Source organism: Ambystoma mexicanum, chromosome 4q (genome assembly GCF_040938575.1).
Source record: "Ambystoma mexicanum isolate Mex_15411 chromosome 4q, UKY_AmexF1_1, whole genome shotgun sequence".
NCBI lineage: Eukaryota > Metazoa > Chordata > Amphibia > Caudata > Ambystomatidae > Ambystoma > Ambystoma mexicanum.
The window spans coordinates 679,397,158-679,414,390 of NC_090928.1; the positions used below are offsets into that span (position 1 = coordinate 679,397,158).

Consider the following 17,233-nt stretch of genomic DNA (forward strand, 5'->3'; position numbering starts at 1 on the left):
TGCAAATGTTTTTTTTTTGTTTTTAATTATTTTTCTCCCTAGGGAGATGAGCTCAGCATGGAGTGCACAAGCCTATCTCCCGACGCAGGGGTGGGGTGGTGAAGGTAAAACAATTGCCATCCTCATTAAAATGGAAAAGGGACTATGTCTCCCTTCGGATGATGTCGGCCATAAAATAGTGCAAAAAAATTGCCGATGTCATTTGAAGAGAAACCTAGTCCCTTTGCTATTTTATGCAGCGGGTGCAGGCAGTGATTATAGAATCACACCCGGGAAAGACAGAAAATGATTGGTCAATCTGTCTTTCCTGGTTGTGAATGTCCTATAAGTATGGATGAAGGGAAGGTTTGACTAGAAGAACAGCAGTCAACACAGTGAGTAACTTTTCATTTCTCAACATTCCAGGCAGGATGGGCAGGATCTGTCACTTTCCTGACAATCTAAAGTCTGAGGTCTGTTCTGCCTTGAATGTGAAGAAACCGGTCCCTTTTACTTTCTTTTGCACATACTATAGTGAAATTAGAAAAACAACCCTAATTCCAATTTTAAAATTACAAGGTCTTTCTCAGTGCAGACCAGCATTTTTGTTTCTGAAGTTTACTTCATGGCCCCTATATTGTTGTTAATGTATTGTACAGAGAGAAAGGCAGAGGGGAATGCAAGGTACATGAAGTAAATAAAAAATAGATGGAAAGGCACAAGGCATACATTTGCTCGAGAGCAATGTGCCATATCTGCTTACATACATTAGGGGTTTTTTTCTGTGAGGAAAAAGGATTTCTAAGACCTCAGTTGGTGGTATCTTTCTAAACTAAGGGCAAATATTTCTTTAAAAAGTGTTTTCATCTGATTGTGAAACACTTTGGAATGAGATCAATTTAAACTCTGAACATTCTATATATAGGATTGATGCTTTAGATTCTACAACATTATGAAAAGAAATCGAAGCAAAGTATCCTTAGAATTTGGCTAATTTAAGAAGTCTTAGTTTTATATTCAGGCAAAGAAATCGGATATTTGATTTATTATTGTTTTTCCCTCGGCCGTATTGGAAGGAACAAATGCAGGGAACTGGTATGCGCAGTGAAGGGAAGAATTAACCAAACAATTGTTGGCAAATGTATGAATTTTCGTAATAATCCTTTCGTGGGCAAACTGTAGTGTTGTGTGTGTTACAGCACACCATTGCTCACCAGCTTTTATCATGCTACATATATCCCTATGCGTACACACACATACATATGTACATACATCAGTATTTATATGTGTGCTTTTATGACATTTATATTTTTCTAAAATAAAGTGATGATGATAACAATGGTACTCATTAGAAAAAGCAGACTTGCTGTTTCTAACATGGACTAGGAAAGTCCTCAAAACATCTAAAAAATAAAACATATACATGGCCCTCACTTGTACGAGTATAATACACCTTTGTTTTTATTTTGGACACATTAATATACTTTTTTAAAGATTTGGCCATCCCCAAAAAGGAATAAAAATAGTGTATGAGTCCAAGCACATTTTAAAATCATGTGTAGCAAATGCACTAAAAAAGCATACCTGTGCATGCTTTGCCCTAAATATAGTTTTTACGAGCACTTGTGCTCTTTTTAAGATATCTCCCTGGCTCACAAGAGTAGAAAAAAAACTTTGTATGTGGGCTAAGGCTACATCTTACAAAACTGTCTATTAAATCGTGTTACATTATTTTTGGGTTGAGCGTGGGTCTCAAGCTAGCTCCCTGTCTGCACGCAGGAATTATCATTATTATTATTATTATTTCGTTAAATATCTGCCTGGTCCCAGCCCTGCAGTGACCTGCTCGCCCCTGCAGAAATATAGCTTAGTAGTAATACAAATACTTTTAAGATTTCACCCTTATATTTTGTTTCCTATTTATATGTGTCAAGCCAAATTCGTAAACACATTTTTCCTGAAACTTTTAAAATCATCATTTGGCCCCTGCAAAGGAGGGCAAATGCCAGCTGGGTTGTGGGCATGTTTATTTTTTTCTTTTGGATGCAAACTCGACAGAAGGATTTGAAAACATTAGAGACCAAGCCAAAACCAGATGAACTAGGCCAATATCAGGCCCTCTCTGCATCAAGGAGCAGATTATTGGCTCTAGGGCAGCTCTTATATATACGTTCAATCGCCCCACGAGAAAAGACAATTCTCTAACCAGAACTACGCATCTATCATTTATCAAACAGCTGCTCTACCTAGGAACCATATCCCCAAGAGAACGTGCATTGTTAGTTGTATGACAAGTGAAGTAGAGTTATCTCTAAACAGCACATGCGTATTCATGGCCGACCTGGAGAAACAGCTGGGCCTAAGACCATGACCATCTTTTGTTAAAGATCATGAAAGGGGGAAAAATTCTGTGTCAGAGTCTTTTAGCATGTGATGTGTTGTATAGTTAATTTTCTCAAATACAGAAGAGCAATATTTCTTTTGTATGCACCATAAATACAATTCAATATATTTTGACCTGTGCATATTTGACTAATCATGCACCAGGGTAGCAGAAGGCCTTCCTCCAATTGAAGCAGATATGACAGAAGAAAAGGAACATTTGAACTGCTTTCTCTGAGTGGATTGTCGAAATGTTTTAATCAGTGTTTGCTTTCTGATTTTTGCAGAAAAGTGCACATAAAGGACAAGAAGTCTCCGCCAGATAAAAGGAATGCAGAGCCCTATGAGAAACATGATGTGCGTACTGCGGACATTCATAAGCGAAAGGGCCAGACAACCAACAGCGAAGAAGCACAATCTACATCTGAAAATGAACAGATGCATTCAAACCCTGATGTAGAACAAGATTTCAGAAACCAAAAGGAGGTTTGGCAAAATGCAAGTAGTGAAAAAGCGAATAGAGCTGAAGAAAGGGAAGGAAATAAAGAAGAAATTGAAGGCATGGAAGAAAAGAATGTAGAAGAATTAATTGTTCTGGGAAGTGAGGAGACTGATGGAGAAAAAGATAATGACAGTGCCTGTTCTGATGGTGATTCCTGCAATGAGGATGACACGGATGACATTGAATCTGATGAGGACTTTCAAATAAAATCAGCTGATAGCAGAAAAGTCTCTAAAAAGTCTGCGTACATTATCAAGTGCAATATGTGTGAAGAAGAGTTTTCATCACGGAAAAGCTACGTAGATCATTGCAAAGATGTCCATCAGTCCTTGCCTGGCAAAGCATATCAGTGCGAAGTCTGCAGCAAATCCTTTGCCAGTTACAACAGCTGGAAGGAGCACAAAGCCTGCGTGCACACAGAGGAGAGGCAGTTTGCATGCACGGTCTGCAGTGCCGCCTTCAAACGAAAGAGGGATGTGAGGACTCACTGCATGCGGAAGCACGAAGGCAGAGTGAAGCGCCCTCTTTGTTCCGTGTGTGGCAAGATACTGAGCTCTAGGACCGCTCTTGTTTTTCACATGCGGACACACACGGGAGAGAAGCCCTATGAATGCAGCATTTGCCATTCACGCTTTGCACAGCCATCCCAGCTCAAGATTCACACAAGGTCAGCTGAAAGTAGTACAGGCCTTTATCTCCATGAGTTGCATGCAATGTCTCGTACGTGTTAGCCGTTCGCTCTTGCTATAAAGTGCTCTACTTCCAAGCCACATTCATTTTCTTCAGCGAACTAAACATTAGACAGTGTAATTTATTTTCAAGACTTTCGTTAGGCACACAAATTGGTCATGGTAATGACTCTGATAGGTTGCCTTTCTCTCTGATTGCCTCAATTGCTGGGGGAGAATTATTCCTCTGGGATCTATCATTTCCAGACGGATAGTCTTACAATGGAGGCTTATATTTAACTGAACCTCTGTACTCTGATTTCTTCACTAGGCTTCCTAATGGTTCTCTTTCTGATCCAAGTTATACCTTTAGCTCCAGGTTATAATATACATTAGATCCCACGGGGGGGGGGGGGCAGCCAATCAGTAGGCTAGGAACCTGAGCTATATCTGGGATGAGCCTGCATTCCATCCCATCCTACGGTGCAACTCTGCAGAGAAGCCATCTTTCCTCAGTCATTGCTCCGGGCCCTGCGTTGCCATGTCTCGGCTACACTCCTGATGTTTCCATTCCCCCCATACCCACCTTCACGCAGTCACCTGACCTCCTGTATTGTTCTCTGCTTACCGGCTATATCCCTTCTTGACAGAAATCCAAAAAGAAAAGAACTTGGGTGAAGGGCTGGGCATGCATGTTGCACAATTCCTTTAAAAAAAAACACAATTTGCACCTGGGTCAAATACCACAGGTTCTAATAGGTGGGCTTTCCAACCTTCTAACAGGAAGCCCTTTCCCCACCTGGTAATGGCCCGCACCCACGGTAAGCCGTTACCTGGTCGTAAAACCAACCTGGAATGGCATTATCAGGTACAGAATAACATTGCAATGTCATAGGGCCATTGTAACCAGTGGGTCAGCAGAGGGTCTTAATCACTGTTAAAATGTTATTCGCACCTGGGTAAGAGTGCGCTGCCAATGAGGTGGCTGAAAACGCAGGTGAGAACACACAGTGTACTGCCCATGTTTTCAAGCCACCAGAGGCCATTGCCTTGGTTGCGCCATCTTGATTGTAGTGCGGCAACAGGGAGCCTCTTCCTGTTACCTCCCCATGCCTCCAACCTTCTCCCCCACCACTTACCTCCTGGACCAGAGTTTTGGGCTCTCGTCCCGGCACTCTGTCTTGGGGACTAAGTCCCTTTTCTATTTATGATGACAGATTAACCCAGTTTAGGGGGGCGTAGAGGGCCGGTAACGGTACAGAGCCCTTGCCGAGGCCCTAGCTACAGTCTGGTCTACCTAGGATTGGGTTGGCGGGCCGTTACCAGCCCTGTATGCCCTCCTAAGCGGGGGTGATTGCTACAATGTTTCTCTCCTAACATTCCGACTAAATGCTCACAGTCAGTCTTGGCCAACATTCCACCAGGACTATGCTCTCGATATTATAATGGCATTAGAACCTGTTGGAGAGGCTGCAGCAGGGGTTATCAGCCATTGCCCTCATATACGCACTCGGCTTCACCTCGCCCAGATCCAAAACTCTGACAACACCCAGTACAGCCCTCTCGACCTGTAATGCCTCAGTGTTTCTCAGTGTCACCGCCCCTCAAGTACTTGGGTTTGCTTTGGGAATTTTCTTTCACGGATGCTGTTGTTTTGCCTCTTCATTCAAATTCTTAATACGCTTAGTAATGTAATACTCGTTAGCATTTTCTGTATTCAGTAATTTTTCGACATTCTCTTCACTTTACCCTAGCCCCAGGTCTGAGGGAATATGCCAAAATAGTTGTGACACTAGTTATAAAGGTATCCTCTGTACTATGAAAGCACAGATTGATGCAATGATTTGATTTTTGAGTACGGTTGAAAGGAGGGCATTCATTTCTTTGGCCCCTTTTTTCTCAGGACAACATCTTCATTTGATGAGGATGCAGTCTTGAAGATATATTGATTGTATGGTAGGTCCTATATATCTTTCTTTATTCCATGTTTTGTGCTTTTGTACCTTCCAAGAATTTTAACCAAGAAGCTCATCCATGTAGTCAATCACACGCATCCTACTGCTAATGAAAATAGCATATTGTTTCCCAATGACAAATTTCACAAAAATATGTTCCAGAGAGTGTAAGGTTCAGTAAACGGAATAATTGGAAACATCTTGGCATTACGGAATCAGAGAAAAAAGCAGGGCTTAATTAAACTAAAAGAAAATAAATTGGTCAAATATCATTAACAATCATTGGAAAAATCTTACGCACATCATTTTGTCTTTCAATGTTATGTTTTGTTTGTTTTATGTCCCACTGTTAACTTGACCATCCCACTTTGTACTTATTGGGATGCAGGTCACATACTGGAGAAAAGCCCTACATATGTGAAGACTGTGGTGCCTGTTTTGCTGATAAAGGGAAACTTAATGGCCACAAACGGACACATACAGGTTAGTGAGAAAGTATAGCATATGCTGTTTATACCACCTCCGACCTAATTCTGTGTGCTTTTCTGAAACAGTTACTTATACACACACATAATTGCAATAATATGATAACGCAGTGGTATATTTACTAGCACAGTGTGGGACAGGAATGGAGGCCATATTGTTGACACAGTTAATGGTGGACAGACAGACAGACAGTCTGGATTAGAGTCTTTGAGAAGAAATAATATTATGGTAAGTATTTGCCAAAGCCAGTGTTGGCAGATTCTGTAATGGGCCATAAAGCAAAATGTTTCACCTCAGGTTGAAAACCTGCATGATGAAGAGACCAGCAAATCATGAAGAGATTGATCTGGATTCACAATTAACTGAAATGACCGACAGGGTAGAGTCACTCTTGCTGGGCCCACTTCATACATCAGTTTCATGGCTTGGAAATCTCTTTGTCATCATCAACAGCAATCGATCCGTAACAGCACATGCCAATCCGACCAAGCTGCCTTTTGTTACCTAAAATCATTTGGAGGATGCTGCCCCTAATAACCTGAGGAGAACAGGTCCACAATCACTGCCGCCTTTCTTTCGTCCTTGCTAGTATATTCCAATGTTATGTTATATTGCTCACTAATGCTTACTACTGTGTCCCTCTTACATCTGAAATAGCCATTTTTTTACTGTCTGAGAATGGGGGTCTCTGTGGACCTTACCCGATTGTAGCGTTGTTTATTAATGAAGGAGCTAGAAGAGAAAAGGCTCTACCACTGATACTGTTTCATTTGAACCCAGAAACTGGAAATTGTGTGTTGAATCTGGAGTGTAGAAGTCTAGATGGAATATTTCTTTAGGTACTTTGTGAGAGCTAACATTTTATGGACTTTTATAACCACCGCAGGGCCCTTTTTATTGGAGAGATTGACTCATATGTTGGGGTTCTAGACGAGAAGGCAGGCAGTAACATTTTGGAGTCCCTTGATACTGACTATGAGGTGTTTAAACCAGCCTAATCTGAAGTTTCTCTTGACTTTACTATATCAGAAGCTCATCTTCGAAGCTAGGACGGTATATGGTTTCTAAATGTTGATGCTAAAAATAGAGAATTATGATTGTGCTTTACTAAGTAGAGTAGACATAAGGCTTTACCTTTCGCTATACACTCCAATAAGAGAAAGTGTAGATGTTGCAGCATGTGAGACTTGGGAGAAGGGAAGGTATTCGCCATGAACAAGCGGTGAGATGGTGTTCTGTAGCCACTGCATGCAGCCAAAAATGTTATTTTGCCCATCAAAGTAGATTCCTTCTGTGCAGATGACTGATGGGCCTATTCTGGCCAAATTCCCCCACTCTTAAAAAAACGTCAGTCTCAGATGAACAATAATGTGCATAGCTTCGAATTCCCCTAAAATGACATTTCTGACAAATGGGCTCTGCAGAAGTCCTCCTCAGTCTTGCTCAGCTTGTAAAAATCCTGACATGTTCGATCACATATTGTTTTTGGCAAAACGTTTCGACATATATTTAGATTGTGCCCCTTAGCCATATCTTGCATCTAGGTAGATTGTGCCCCTTAGCCATATCTTGCATCTAGGTAGATTGTGCCCTTTAGCCTTATCGTGTATCTAGGTCGATTGTTCCCATTAGCCATGTCTTGCATCTAGGTCGATTGGGGCCCTTAGCTATATCGTGCATCTAGATAGACTGTGTTAAGCTAGCCAAAATAAAAGAAAAAAACCTGCTAACTCAACTCTAAAACCTCAACTTTCCACATACACTTTTGATACAGAAATTCACACAACCACTTCTCTGCACAGCAATCTGCACGTACTTCACCACATTGCAACAACAGACTAACAACACATAACCCAGAACAACAGAACATGGAATTTCACACCAACCCGAAAAACCGCACTTAAGCTCAGCGAACGGTGCCAACCGAACTGAAGCTGCCAACAGGACATCACAACTCTCACTTTCCTATTCCCCCTACAGCGTACTAACCCCACCCACTCCCCCTGTTTTTTTCACACCCTCCTTTTCAGATCTTCCAGAGCGTCTGGGGACCACTCCTGTGGTGACGGTGCACGGTACAAATACCTTTAACATTAATCTAGACATCTCTCTCTCTTTCTCTTTCTCTTTCTCTCTCTCTCTCTCTCTGTTTCTCCCCCCCCTGTATCTCACTCTTTCTCACAATATCTCTTTTGAATCTCATATCAATACCTCTGCTGACAACTTATATCTAAATGTCTCAGAAACAATAGTTTTGCCACCCTTGCTCTGTTCACCCCCCCACCTTAGATATGCCACCCAAACAAACAAGCTGAGTTTTTCACTGCCTAGACTTCAATAATTTCCTATGGGAAGTAAGGGATCTACATACATTCTAAAGTCACTGGAATTGTTATATGGTTGTGCTTCATTCGTAACTTGCAGCAGACCTTTACAATAGTCCATGTTGGGGGGTGGAGATTGTTCGGTGACAGATGTAAATAAGATGTGAGTGAAGGGAGCAAGGGTGGTAAAGCTATGTTTCTGAGACATTTAGATAGAAGTTGTCAGAAGAGGTATGGCATTGATATGAGATTCAAAAGAGATAGCGAGAGAGGGAGTGAGAGAGGTCTAGATTAATGTCTCAACATTTCCCTTTTTTTGTCCAAAACAATATGTGGCAGAACATGTCAAGATTTTGACAAGCTGAGCAAGGTTGAACCTTCTGTAGAGCCCATTTGTCAAGAATTCAGTTTAGGGGACTTTGTTCATCCAACGCTGACATTTTTTAAGAGTGTTATGTTATGTTATTGGGCATTTGTATAGCGCCTTTCACCATTGTTATTATTTAAATGTGCTGTGGTTTGAATGACCCCAGGGACCATAGTCCAGGTTAGTGGAGAAATTCGGGTGGTAAGTAGTGTGTATGTGCTTTGAGCGGTCAGCAATGCGAGGCGGACCAACTGTTTGATATTTGTCCAAAATATGCAATTTTATTAGAATAGAAATAATATCAAAATAGCTCACGTGCCCTACTCTGCTGTGGGTTTCCTTACCTAACAAAACAAAGAGAAAACATTTTAACCCAGGTATACTGGCCCACACTTTAAACATCAAATACAAAAGAAAATATATGGCAATTCAATTTGCATAAACAATTACATTCCTAATATATTGGTAACCTTTTAGCAACCTGGGTGCACTCCCTTCTCCAGTACTCAAGGTATAATCTTCAATGTTCATCAAAACACTATAAAGAATTCCACATAGGTAGTAACGTTTCAGATCAGTTCTTGAAAAGTCAGTATCAAGGTAAAGATTTGTTAACCACAGTTCCAACAACAATAAAAGTTCTTCTGGTGAAATAAAGACCTTCCACTTCCTCCCTATAGCATCAGTGTCCCCAGCCACAGTGCCCTTTTCCCACTTCTATTTATCCAAGAAGACTTGATACAGTTTAAAAAGAAATACAACTTCTAGAATTTTAATGGACCAAAATTCTTGGTTAACAACGATTATCCATCCATTCAGGTTACAAATCACAGTAGGTATATTTGTCAGGATGACTTCTCAGTTCTGCTGCTTCTACTTCAACAACTTCACTTCTACCACAGTTTTCCCTGAAGACATTCTCCTTGACCCCATAGCATTTTACTTCTTTTGAATTACTGTAGTCTTGCATTCAATGACACCCCAAATATACCAACACAGCTTCAGTACTTTTGTATTTTAAAGACAGATTTGGACAAGATTCACTTTAAGGCACTGAAACACCTTAAAATAGGCAAAGCACTCTTCCTCTGAGCATCTCTTCAAAAGGGGCAGCCTATTTGCCTCTCTTGTCTGTCTACACCCATGACAACCTCAGTATTGTATATAAGCGGCAATGCTTCCCTTATCCAACTGTGCCTCCACCTCTTTGCCAATGTCAGCCACACAATTACCCAGAAGCCTTGGTACCACTCTCTTGGCTTCAGGTAATGCGTGTAATGATATGATATGGTATGGCATTCATAACGCACCTATACAGCAGTGTTTCAAGTGTACACTTGTATCTGCAAGTTTGATCTTCTGTTGGTCTCACAGTACTTGTTAGAACAGTTTCTGGCTTTGAAAAAGGCTGCTTTTAATGTCAATAAGGGAACACTCTTGGCTTTGACAAAGCTTGCATTCTCTCCAACTGCAGATATGGAATTTAAACACTTGACTTATTTTAGTAACAATTGATTGTTTCAATAAAGAGGTAAAGTTCACTCTTCACTTTGAAAACGAAATTAGGCACACACGACCACATCTTCATGAGTTTAAAGCCTGTAAGTGTTTAACAATGATGTTCCACAATGTTCGTTCTACATAATGAGACATGCAATGTATAAAGTTCACTCTTTGCTTGGGAACGAAAATTTGGTACACGCGACTACTTAATGAGTTTAAGGGCTTAGCAATGTCTTTCGGTAGATTTACCTTTCGCTGGAGTAAAAGAAATACTTCAATTCATATGCAAGTGCTACTTTCCATTGTTCCCTTGACATGCAACAAACAAATTCAGCTCACTTCTGCATCTACACAAATGAAGAAAATAATGGATGCTGTTACCAGCAGTGCCTGCACAAGGAATCAGAACTCCAGATTTGACTCATCGGCTTCTGTCATCCGTTGTTCTGCGGGTTGGTCGACTTCCATGACTTTGGGCACAACTTCTAATGATTCTGGCTTCACAGGGACCCACACCCCTCTGCTCAGGTGTCTCTGGTCCGTCCACTCAATTAAGAATCCCCTCTCGCTCCTGAGACCCACGACTCTCCCACAGCTCCTTGCCTTCAACATGTTTCCTGCACAGCAACCACAGCAATCGGCAATCAGGCTCACATGGGAAAAGACAACCTCTCTGCACTTCAGAGTTTGGTGAAAAAGGACCCTCTCAGAACAAGTAGATGAAATCTGCTGTATCCATGTTCCGGCATCCCTCTAGATCTCCCACTTCTGCTCGGTTTGCCAGTTCCATGCCTTCTTCTTTCTCCTTCTACAGCTACTACTGCACACACTCAAGTCACAGTTCCAGCTCCTTCTCATTGCCTGCACCTGAGGGGGCCTTTTATCCCTCCCAGTTTCCTTCAGGCGTGGGCTGTTAAGCTTAATTGCCTGACTACTGCTACAGCACGCCTCTTCAGCTTTCTTCCTCGTCCCAGTACGCATGGGATTATGTCCTTGTAGTCTCCAAGTACAAAGCCTGTTCTTTTAACTTCTGATGTTTTGCAAACAGACATTAAAAGTGTGGGATTACAGGAAATTTTAACAGGGGCGGTTCCCAGTCTTTCTGGCCTGGTCCCCCTCCCCTTGTGATTCCCCTGCAGTACACCAACCTCAGGGTCACGATCAGGATGCGTCTGCCTTTCCCTGGTCACATGAGAAGGGTCGCAGACCAGGATTCTGGGAGGAATTATTACTGATTCCTCACAGTGTATTTTTATTTGTATTTATATTGTGCTTTATATAGCGCCTTTATCCAAAGCGTTTTACATAGAAAGAAAACAAAGTTACATAAAAATCAGTAGTGCATGTTGAGGTTCAGTCACTTCCGGTAACAAGCAATCAAGGACAAGGACGCAGGTGAGATTTCGGGGAACATCGGAACACAGAGTAGGAAGTAATAGAACGGAGAGACGGGGGAGCATGTTCCAATTAAAAGGAGCAAGGAGCTGAAAGGAACGAAAGCGGGATTGAGAACAGGGGAGGCGAAGAACATTCAGCCTGAAAAGACAGGAAGAACAAAGAGTGTGAGAGGGAGAATAGAAGGAGAGAAGAGAAGTAAGATAAGCAGGGGCAAGCCCATAAAGAGGTTTAAAAACTAAACAAAGAAAGTGAAATTTAAGTTGAGAATGGAAGGGTAGCCAACCAAGAGAGGCAAGAGAAGAAGAGATAGAGTCCTGATAGGAGATAAGACAAAGTAAGCCAATAGAAGAGTGATAGATTGATTTGAGAGGAGCGAAGTATGAGCAGGGAAGGCCAAAGAGTGTGACAGAACAATAAAATAAATGAGAAAAAAATAGTGAGGAGTCGAGAAGTTTCATAGCATGAAAGGTGAGTAAGGGACAGACTGCGGATATTATAAAGGTGAAAGCGACAGGAACGAGATATGAGAGAGATATGGTAAGCAAAAGAAAGATTAGAATTGAAGTGAAGACCAAGGTTACGTGCAGTGGGAGAAATAGATAAAGTAGAGGGAGGAAAAGAAATAGACAGAGGTGGGGGATTTGGGGGAGAGATTTAGCAGGAAAGACTAAGATCTCAGTATTTTCTGCATTTAAAGTGAGAAAATGAGAAGCCATCCAAGATTTGATGGCAGAAAGACTTGATGAAAGAGTGTGATGAATATCAGGAGTGAAAGACGATAAAGATAGAAAGAGCTGAGTATCATCAACATAGAAGTGATACGATAGTCCAAAAGAGGAAATTATAGGAGCAAGTAGTGAAATATATAAGGAGAATAGAAAAGGACCCAGAACTGACCCTTGGGGAGCACTGTGATCAAGGGACAAAGGTGCAGAAGTATTACCGCCCCAGGAGACAGAAAAAGTTCAATTAGACAAGTAAGAAGAAAACCACGATATAACAGAACCCCTAAGAACAAAAGAAGAAAGGGAGTCCAAAAGCAAGGAGTGATCCACCATGTCAAAAGTTGCAGATAAATCAAGAAGAATAAAAACAAAAGATTGCCTAGAATAGTGGGCTGTGAGGAGAGAGTTATGCACACTGATCAAGGCTGTCTCAATGGAGTGATGGGGGCAAAAGCCAGATTTAGTGAGGGGAAGAAGGGATAGATCAGAAACAAACGTTGACATTTGTGAATAAACAAGGCACTCCAGAAGCTTAGATAGAAAAGGTAAAATAGATATGGGACTCTGGATGGGTGCAGATAAACTGATTGTTTTGGTGGGTAGCTGCATTCTAATACTAGGAGTAGTGTGGAGATTGTATGAGACGAGTAGTATGTGAGCAGCTAGGCCGAATTGTCTTGGGTAGCTGTATTCTATAGGAGGTGGTGCTTGTATATGAGAGTATGTGTGCAGCCAGGCTGATTTCCTTTGTGAGAGATGGCTGTGTTGTAAAGAGTGTTGAAGTGTGTATGGTGGTGTGTAATTATGTGTGCAATTAGGCCAAAATTAATCATGGAGTATAGCCGCATTCTTTTGTCTTCTGGTGTAGGGGAGAGAGTCAGCATATTCGTAGGTATATGCGAGTATCTGTGCAGTTGGAGAAGGTCCCCTATTTTTTATTTCCTTCCTGTGCCTGCCAAATTAACTTTTATTTCTTATTATAGAGGTTTGGTGCTTTTAGTTCTCCAGGAACCTCTCGGTCTAGTGTGGACGCAATTCTGTTTCGCCAAGCATGACCATACCTCTCTCTGGTTTAACAATATAATCAATGCTGAGTTTGGCTGTTTCCCAAACCTGTTGTACCAGGCTATTAGCTTTCCTATGTTTTGAAGTGTTGAGTGTTTAGGTCTAGGCATGGCAGGGGCTGCAAAGGTAGTGGTCATTCTAGTGTTAACAGTCCTGGTGTTTTACTGCGCCAAGTGATTGCGGATCTACAGTCTGCCAACCCTGTATCTACGCGAGCGGGCAATTGCTAGTTGGTTAACTCCTTCTCGGTAATGGGAAACACCTAGAATTGAAATACAATAGTAGGCAGAAAACCACCTAAAATTGGAACACACCAGTAATGGGAAAAACACCAAGAATTGAAACACACTAGTAATGGGGGACCACCTAGAATTGAAAGACTGCAGTAATGGTAAAACACCTAGAATTGAAACACAGCAGTAATGCGAAAACAGCTACAATTGAAGCACAGCAGTAATGGGAAGTCACCTAGACTTGAAACATAGCAGTGGAGGAATTTGGTCCAAAAATGGGGGGGTGCTGTTGCGTGGTGCCAAAATGGTCGCAGCCTGAGAGTGCTCCGGCCGGGGCTCATACATCCTACTACTTATCCTCATTTTCCTGCATAGGTACCTCCACTGGTGATATGTGCCGCAGACCGCCAGGACCTGAGCTGCAATATGCCCTGATTTGATCCTTGTTTGACCTTCCTGTGCCTGCCTGGAGACGGTAACATAGCGGGCGGCCTCTGCTGGAAGAGACCATGGAGGTGCTGCAGTCTCCCTGCCGCCGTGCCCCATCTGGGACCATGACCCGAGGCTCTGGGGTGATACAAAGTCTTTTGGGATAACTACGGGCAGCTGTACACCTCCAAATCCCAACTGGGTCGCAATGCGATTTGTATATATTTAGACCAGGTCGCCCTGGGTTGGTTAGACACCGACATTGGCAGTAGCCTGAATGTGCCACCCTCTGAGGAGGAAATCCGAGCAGCGATCCGGTCCGTCCCAGAGGGCAATGCTCCGGGCCTGGACAGCATTACTGTAGAATTCTATAAAGAATATATTGACCTTATAGTTCCATATCTCTGCAGTATGTACGAGTTCTCATTCGCGACCGGGGTCCTACCTACCTGAGTCCACTAGAACCACCTTGGTCACGGTGCTGTTGAAGCAGGGGAAAGACCCCAGTAAATGCTCTTCCTACCGCCACTTGTTGCTAATAAATACTGATAACAAAATGTTGGCAAAAAATCATAGCTGATCACCTGCTACCACACATGCCAGCTCGGGCCTCCCTGACTAGGCCGGATTCATCCCAGGTAGATAAAGCCAGAACAATCTTAGATGATTATTCATGCTTATGCATAATGTGAACTCTGAAATCCCCACAGCTATAGCTGCACTCGATGCAGAGAAAGGTTTCGACTCTATCGAATGGCCCTTTCTATTAGAGGTACTTCGATGCTCTGGGCTGGGCCTGGAGTATCTACAGTGGATTCAACTGCTGTATACCTCTCCAAGAGCCACAGTGTCTACCAACCAGATGCAGTCAGACTACATTTATCCAACGTGTGGCACACGTCAGAGATGCCCTCTCTACTCTATCCTGTTTGCTTTGGCCATGGAACCAGTCGCCTGCTTTCTGAGGGAATACCATGCCCATCATGGTGTTAAGATACACTTGCATGTCTCCATCGTCTCTCTGTATGCTAACAACATGATGCTATATATTAAGCACCCGCGTGACAACCTGCAACCATTGGTACAAGCAATCGCACGCTTTGGCGACCTCTCAGGGATTAAGGATAAACTAGTCAAAATCAGAACTGCTACCACTGACTCCGGGAGTTCACCAGAGGGATACTGAGAATTACCTGAAAGTCCTTGAATACCTGGAGCGTAGAGTTGAGGGGTGGACCCTACTCCCGCTGTCTCAGGCAGCTAGGATCTCTTTGGCTGAAATGGTCCTTCTCCCCAATCTATTATACATTTTTAACAATGCTCCCGGCTGGCCACCCACAGGATTTTGATCCAGATTACGGACATTGTTGATTCGGTTAGTGTGGGCGGGCAAACATGCCAGAATTTCACATAGCACCTTGACCCTACCTTACAAAGAGCGAGGCTTAGAATACCCCGACTTGTACTGCTACTTCCTTGCTGCCCAGATTCAATACTCGGTGTGGTGATGGTCCCCGTCCCCTGCGCTGCCACACATCCTATTGGAAAAGGCAATAGTGTTCCCAGGTGATCTGAGGGCTTTGGTGTGGGAGGGATCTAACATGGTGGGGCAGACAGGGATTCAACCACTGGAGGTAATTTACAAAGCCTGGGAACACCTGGATCGAGTGGTGGGACGGGCAGTCTGCCACTCCCCTGGACTCCCAATATATGCAGTGCAGGGAGTCCCGATCGCCCACGAGAGGGCATTCTGCCAACACTTTGAGAGGCTGGGGATTAACACATTGGGAGATCTTATTTTGGAACAGCACTTCATCACTTGGGATGCTTTGAGTTAGAGGGTAGCACTCACAATGCTGTTATATTAACGTCTATGAGCGGTATTTCAATCTAAATGCCTGATTACCCACAGGCTCCCACCCCCTCCCCACTGCTTCCGTATGTTGCTCATCCCACAGGAAACTGGTTTCTTCTATGTACAAAATCATTAGATCCCTGAAATCTCCACAGATACACAGTTATAGAGTCCAGTGGGAGGCAGCGCTGGGTAAGGAGTTCACAGACTCTCAGTAGAAATGTATCTGTATGCAGACAAGGTATCTCTCTCTGAACAATCGCCTGTGCGCTTCAAATTCCTACACCAGGCCCACTACTCCCCTGCAAGATTACACCGATTTTACCCAGACAGACCCTCTCTGTGCACCAGATGTGCTGCAGAGAGAGCAGATTTTCTCCATGTGGCATGGGCCTGCCCCTACATACGGCTGTTCTGAGAGATGATAGAGGGGACGGTGTCAGAGATGCTCTCTACCGCACAAGAGTATCCAGCTGAGCTGTGGTTTCTGGCCCTGATAGAGGATGGCCCCAAATCTAAAAGGAGGTTTCTTGGTATGGCATCAGTGGTAGCTCGGGCATTCATCGCTAGAGCTTGGGGCAAGCGCAGGGCCCCAATCCTCCCAGCATGGCTAAACTACATGAAAATGTGTGAGCGGAGGGAAGTAGCCTATGCAAACTCACTAACAACTGGTAGCAGACCCCTAAATTATTGGGGCCCTCTTAGATCCTACATGTCTAGGCATATAGAAGACACTGACACACCTTAAATAGACATGACTTGGAAACCTTAACAAGTTACCGGCTAGAGCTAGGCAGGTATTATGGTATATTGCTGTGTTGTTCTCCCATGTCTCTGTACATTTGTCAGTATGATTGACATGCTATTTTCCTTTCTTTAATGTTTATATGTATACCCCAGGTACGGGGTCACTGTGAGCACCGCCAGAAGTCGTATTTGGGATGAGGGGGAGGGTTTAGGGCCATGTGGGTCCAGGGTGTGGTGTTATGGATTATTTATCAGAAACTAATAAAAATACATTTTCTTTAAATAGGCCCCATGCCAACACACCTACCGGCATCCAACAAAGCGCCACACCTTCTGGGCTATAAATGCCCTTGTTTCAATGAACCAGACATGTCCTGTCGGTTCATTCTCTGCAATTTCCCTCACTTCCTTTTCTCCTATGCTGCTGATAGGGACTCACATTGTGCCCTGGCCAGTCTCTGCCTAACTTCCTTCATCCCGGGTCCTCTTGTTCTCTTTCTGTCCATCACCTCACTTGTCTGGCCCATTCCACCGACCTCTTGTCTTGTCTGCATTGAGGTGTGTTTGGTTGTTAGCCTGCCTGCAGCAGGCTCTTGTTATCCTCTAGCTGGAATC

General features: G+C 43.1%; 1 protein-coding gene across 3 annotated transcripts in view; it reads left to right on the top strand.

The window, feature by feature from the left end:
* The window catches only part of LOC138467930 (GDNF-inducible zinc finger protein 1-like), a 378,725-nt gene that overhangs the window by 98,170 nt on the left and 263,322 nt on the right, over positions 1 to 17,233 (top strand). For all 3 annotated transcript variants that reach the window (XM_069608263.1, XM_069608260.1, XM_069608262.1), the window contains exons 3-4: positions 2,649 to 3,530; positions 5,875 to 5,969. In XM_069608263.1, coding sequence (XP_069464364.1) covers positions 2,649 to 3,530; positions 5,875 to 5,969 — 977 coding nt within the window. The remainder of the gene's footprint in view (positions 1 to 2,648; positions 3,531 to 5,874; positions 5,970 to 17,233) is intronic.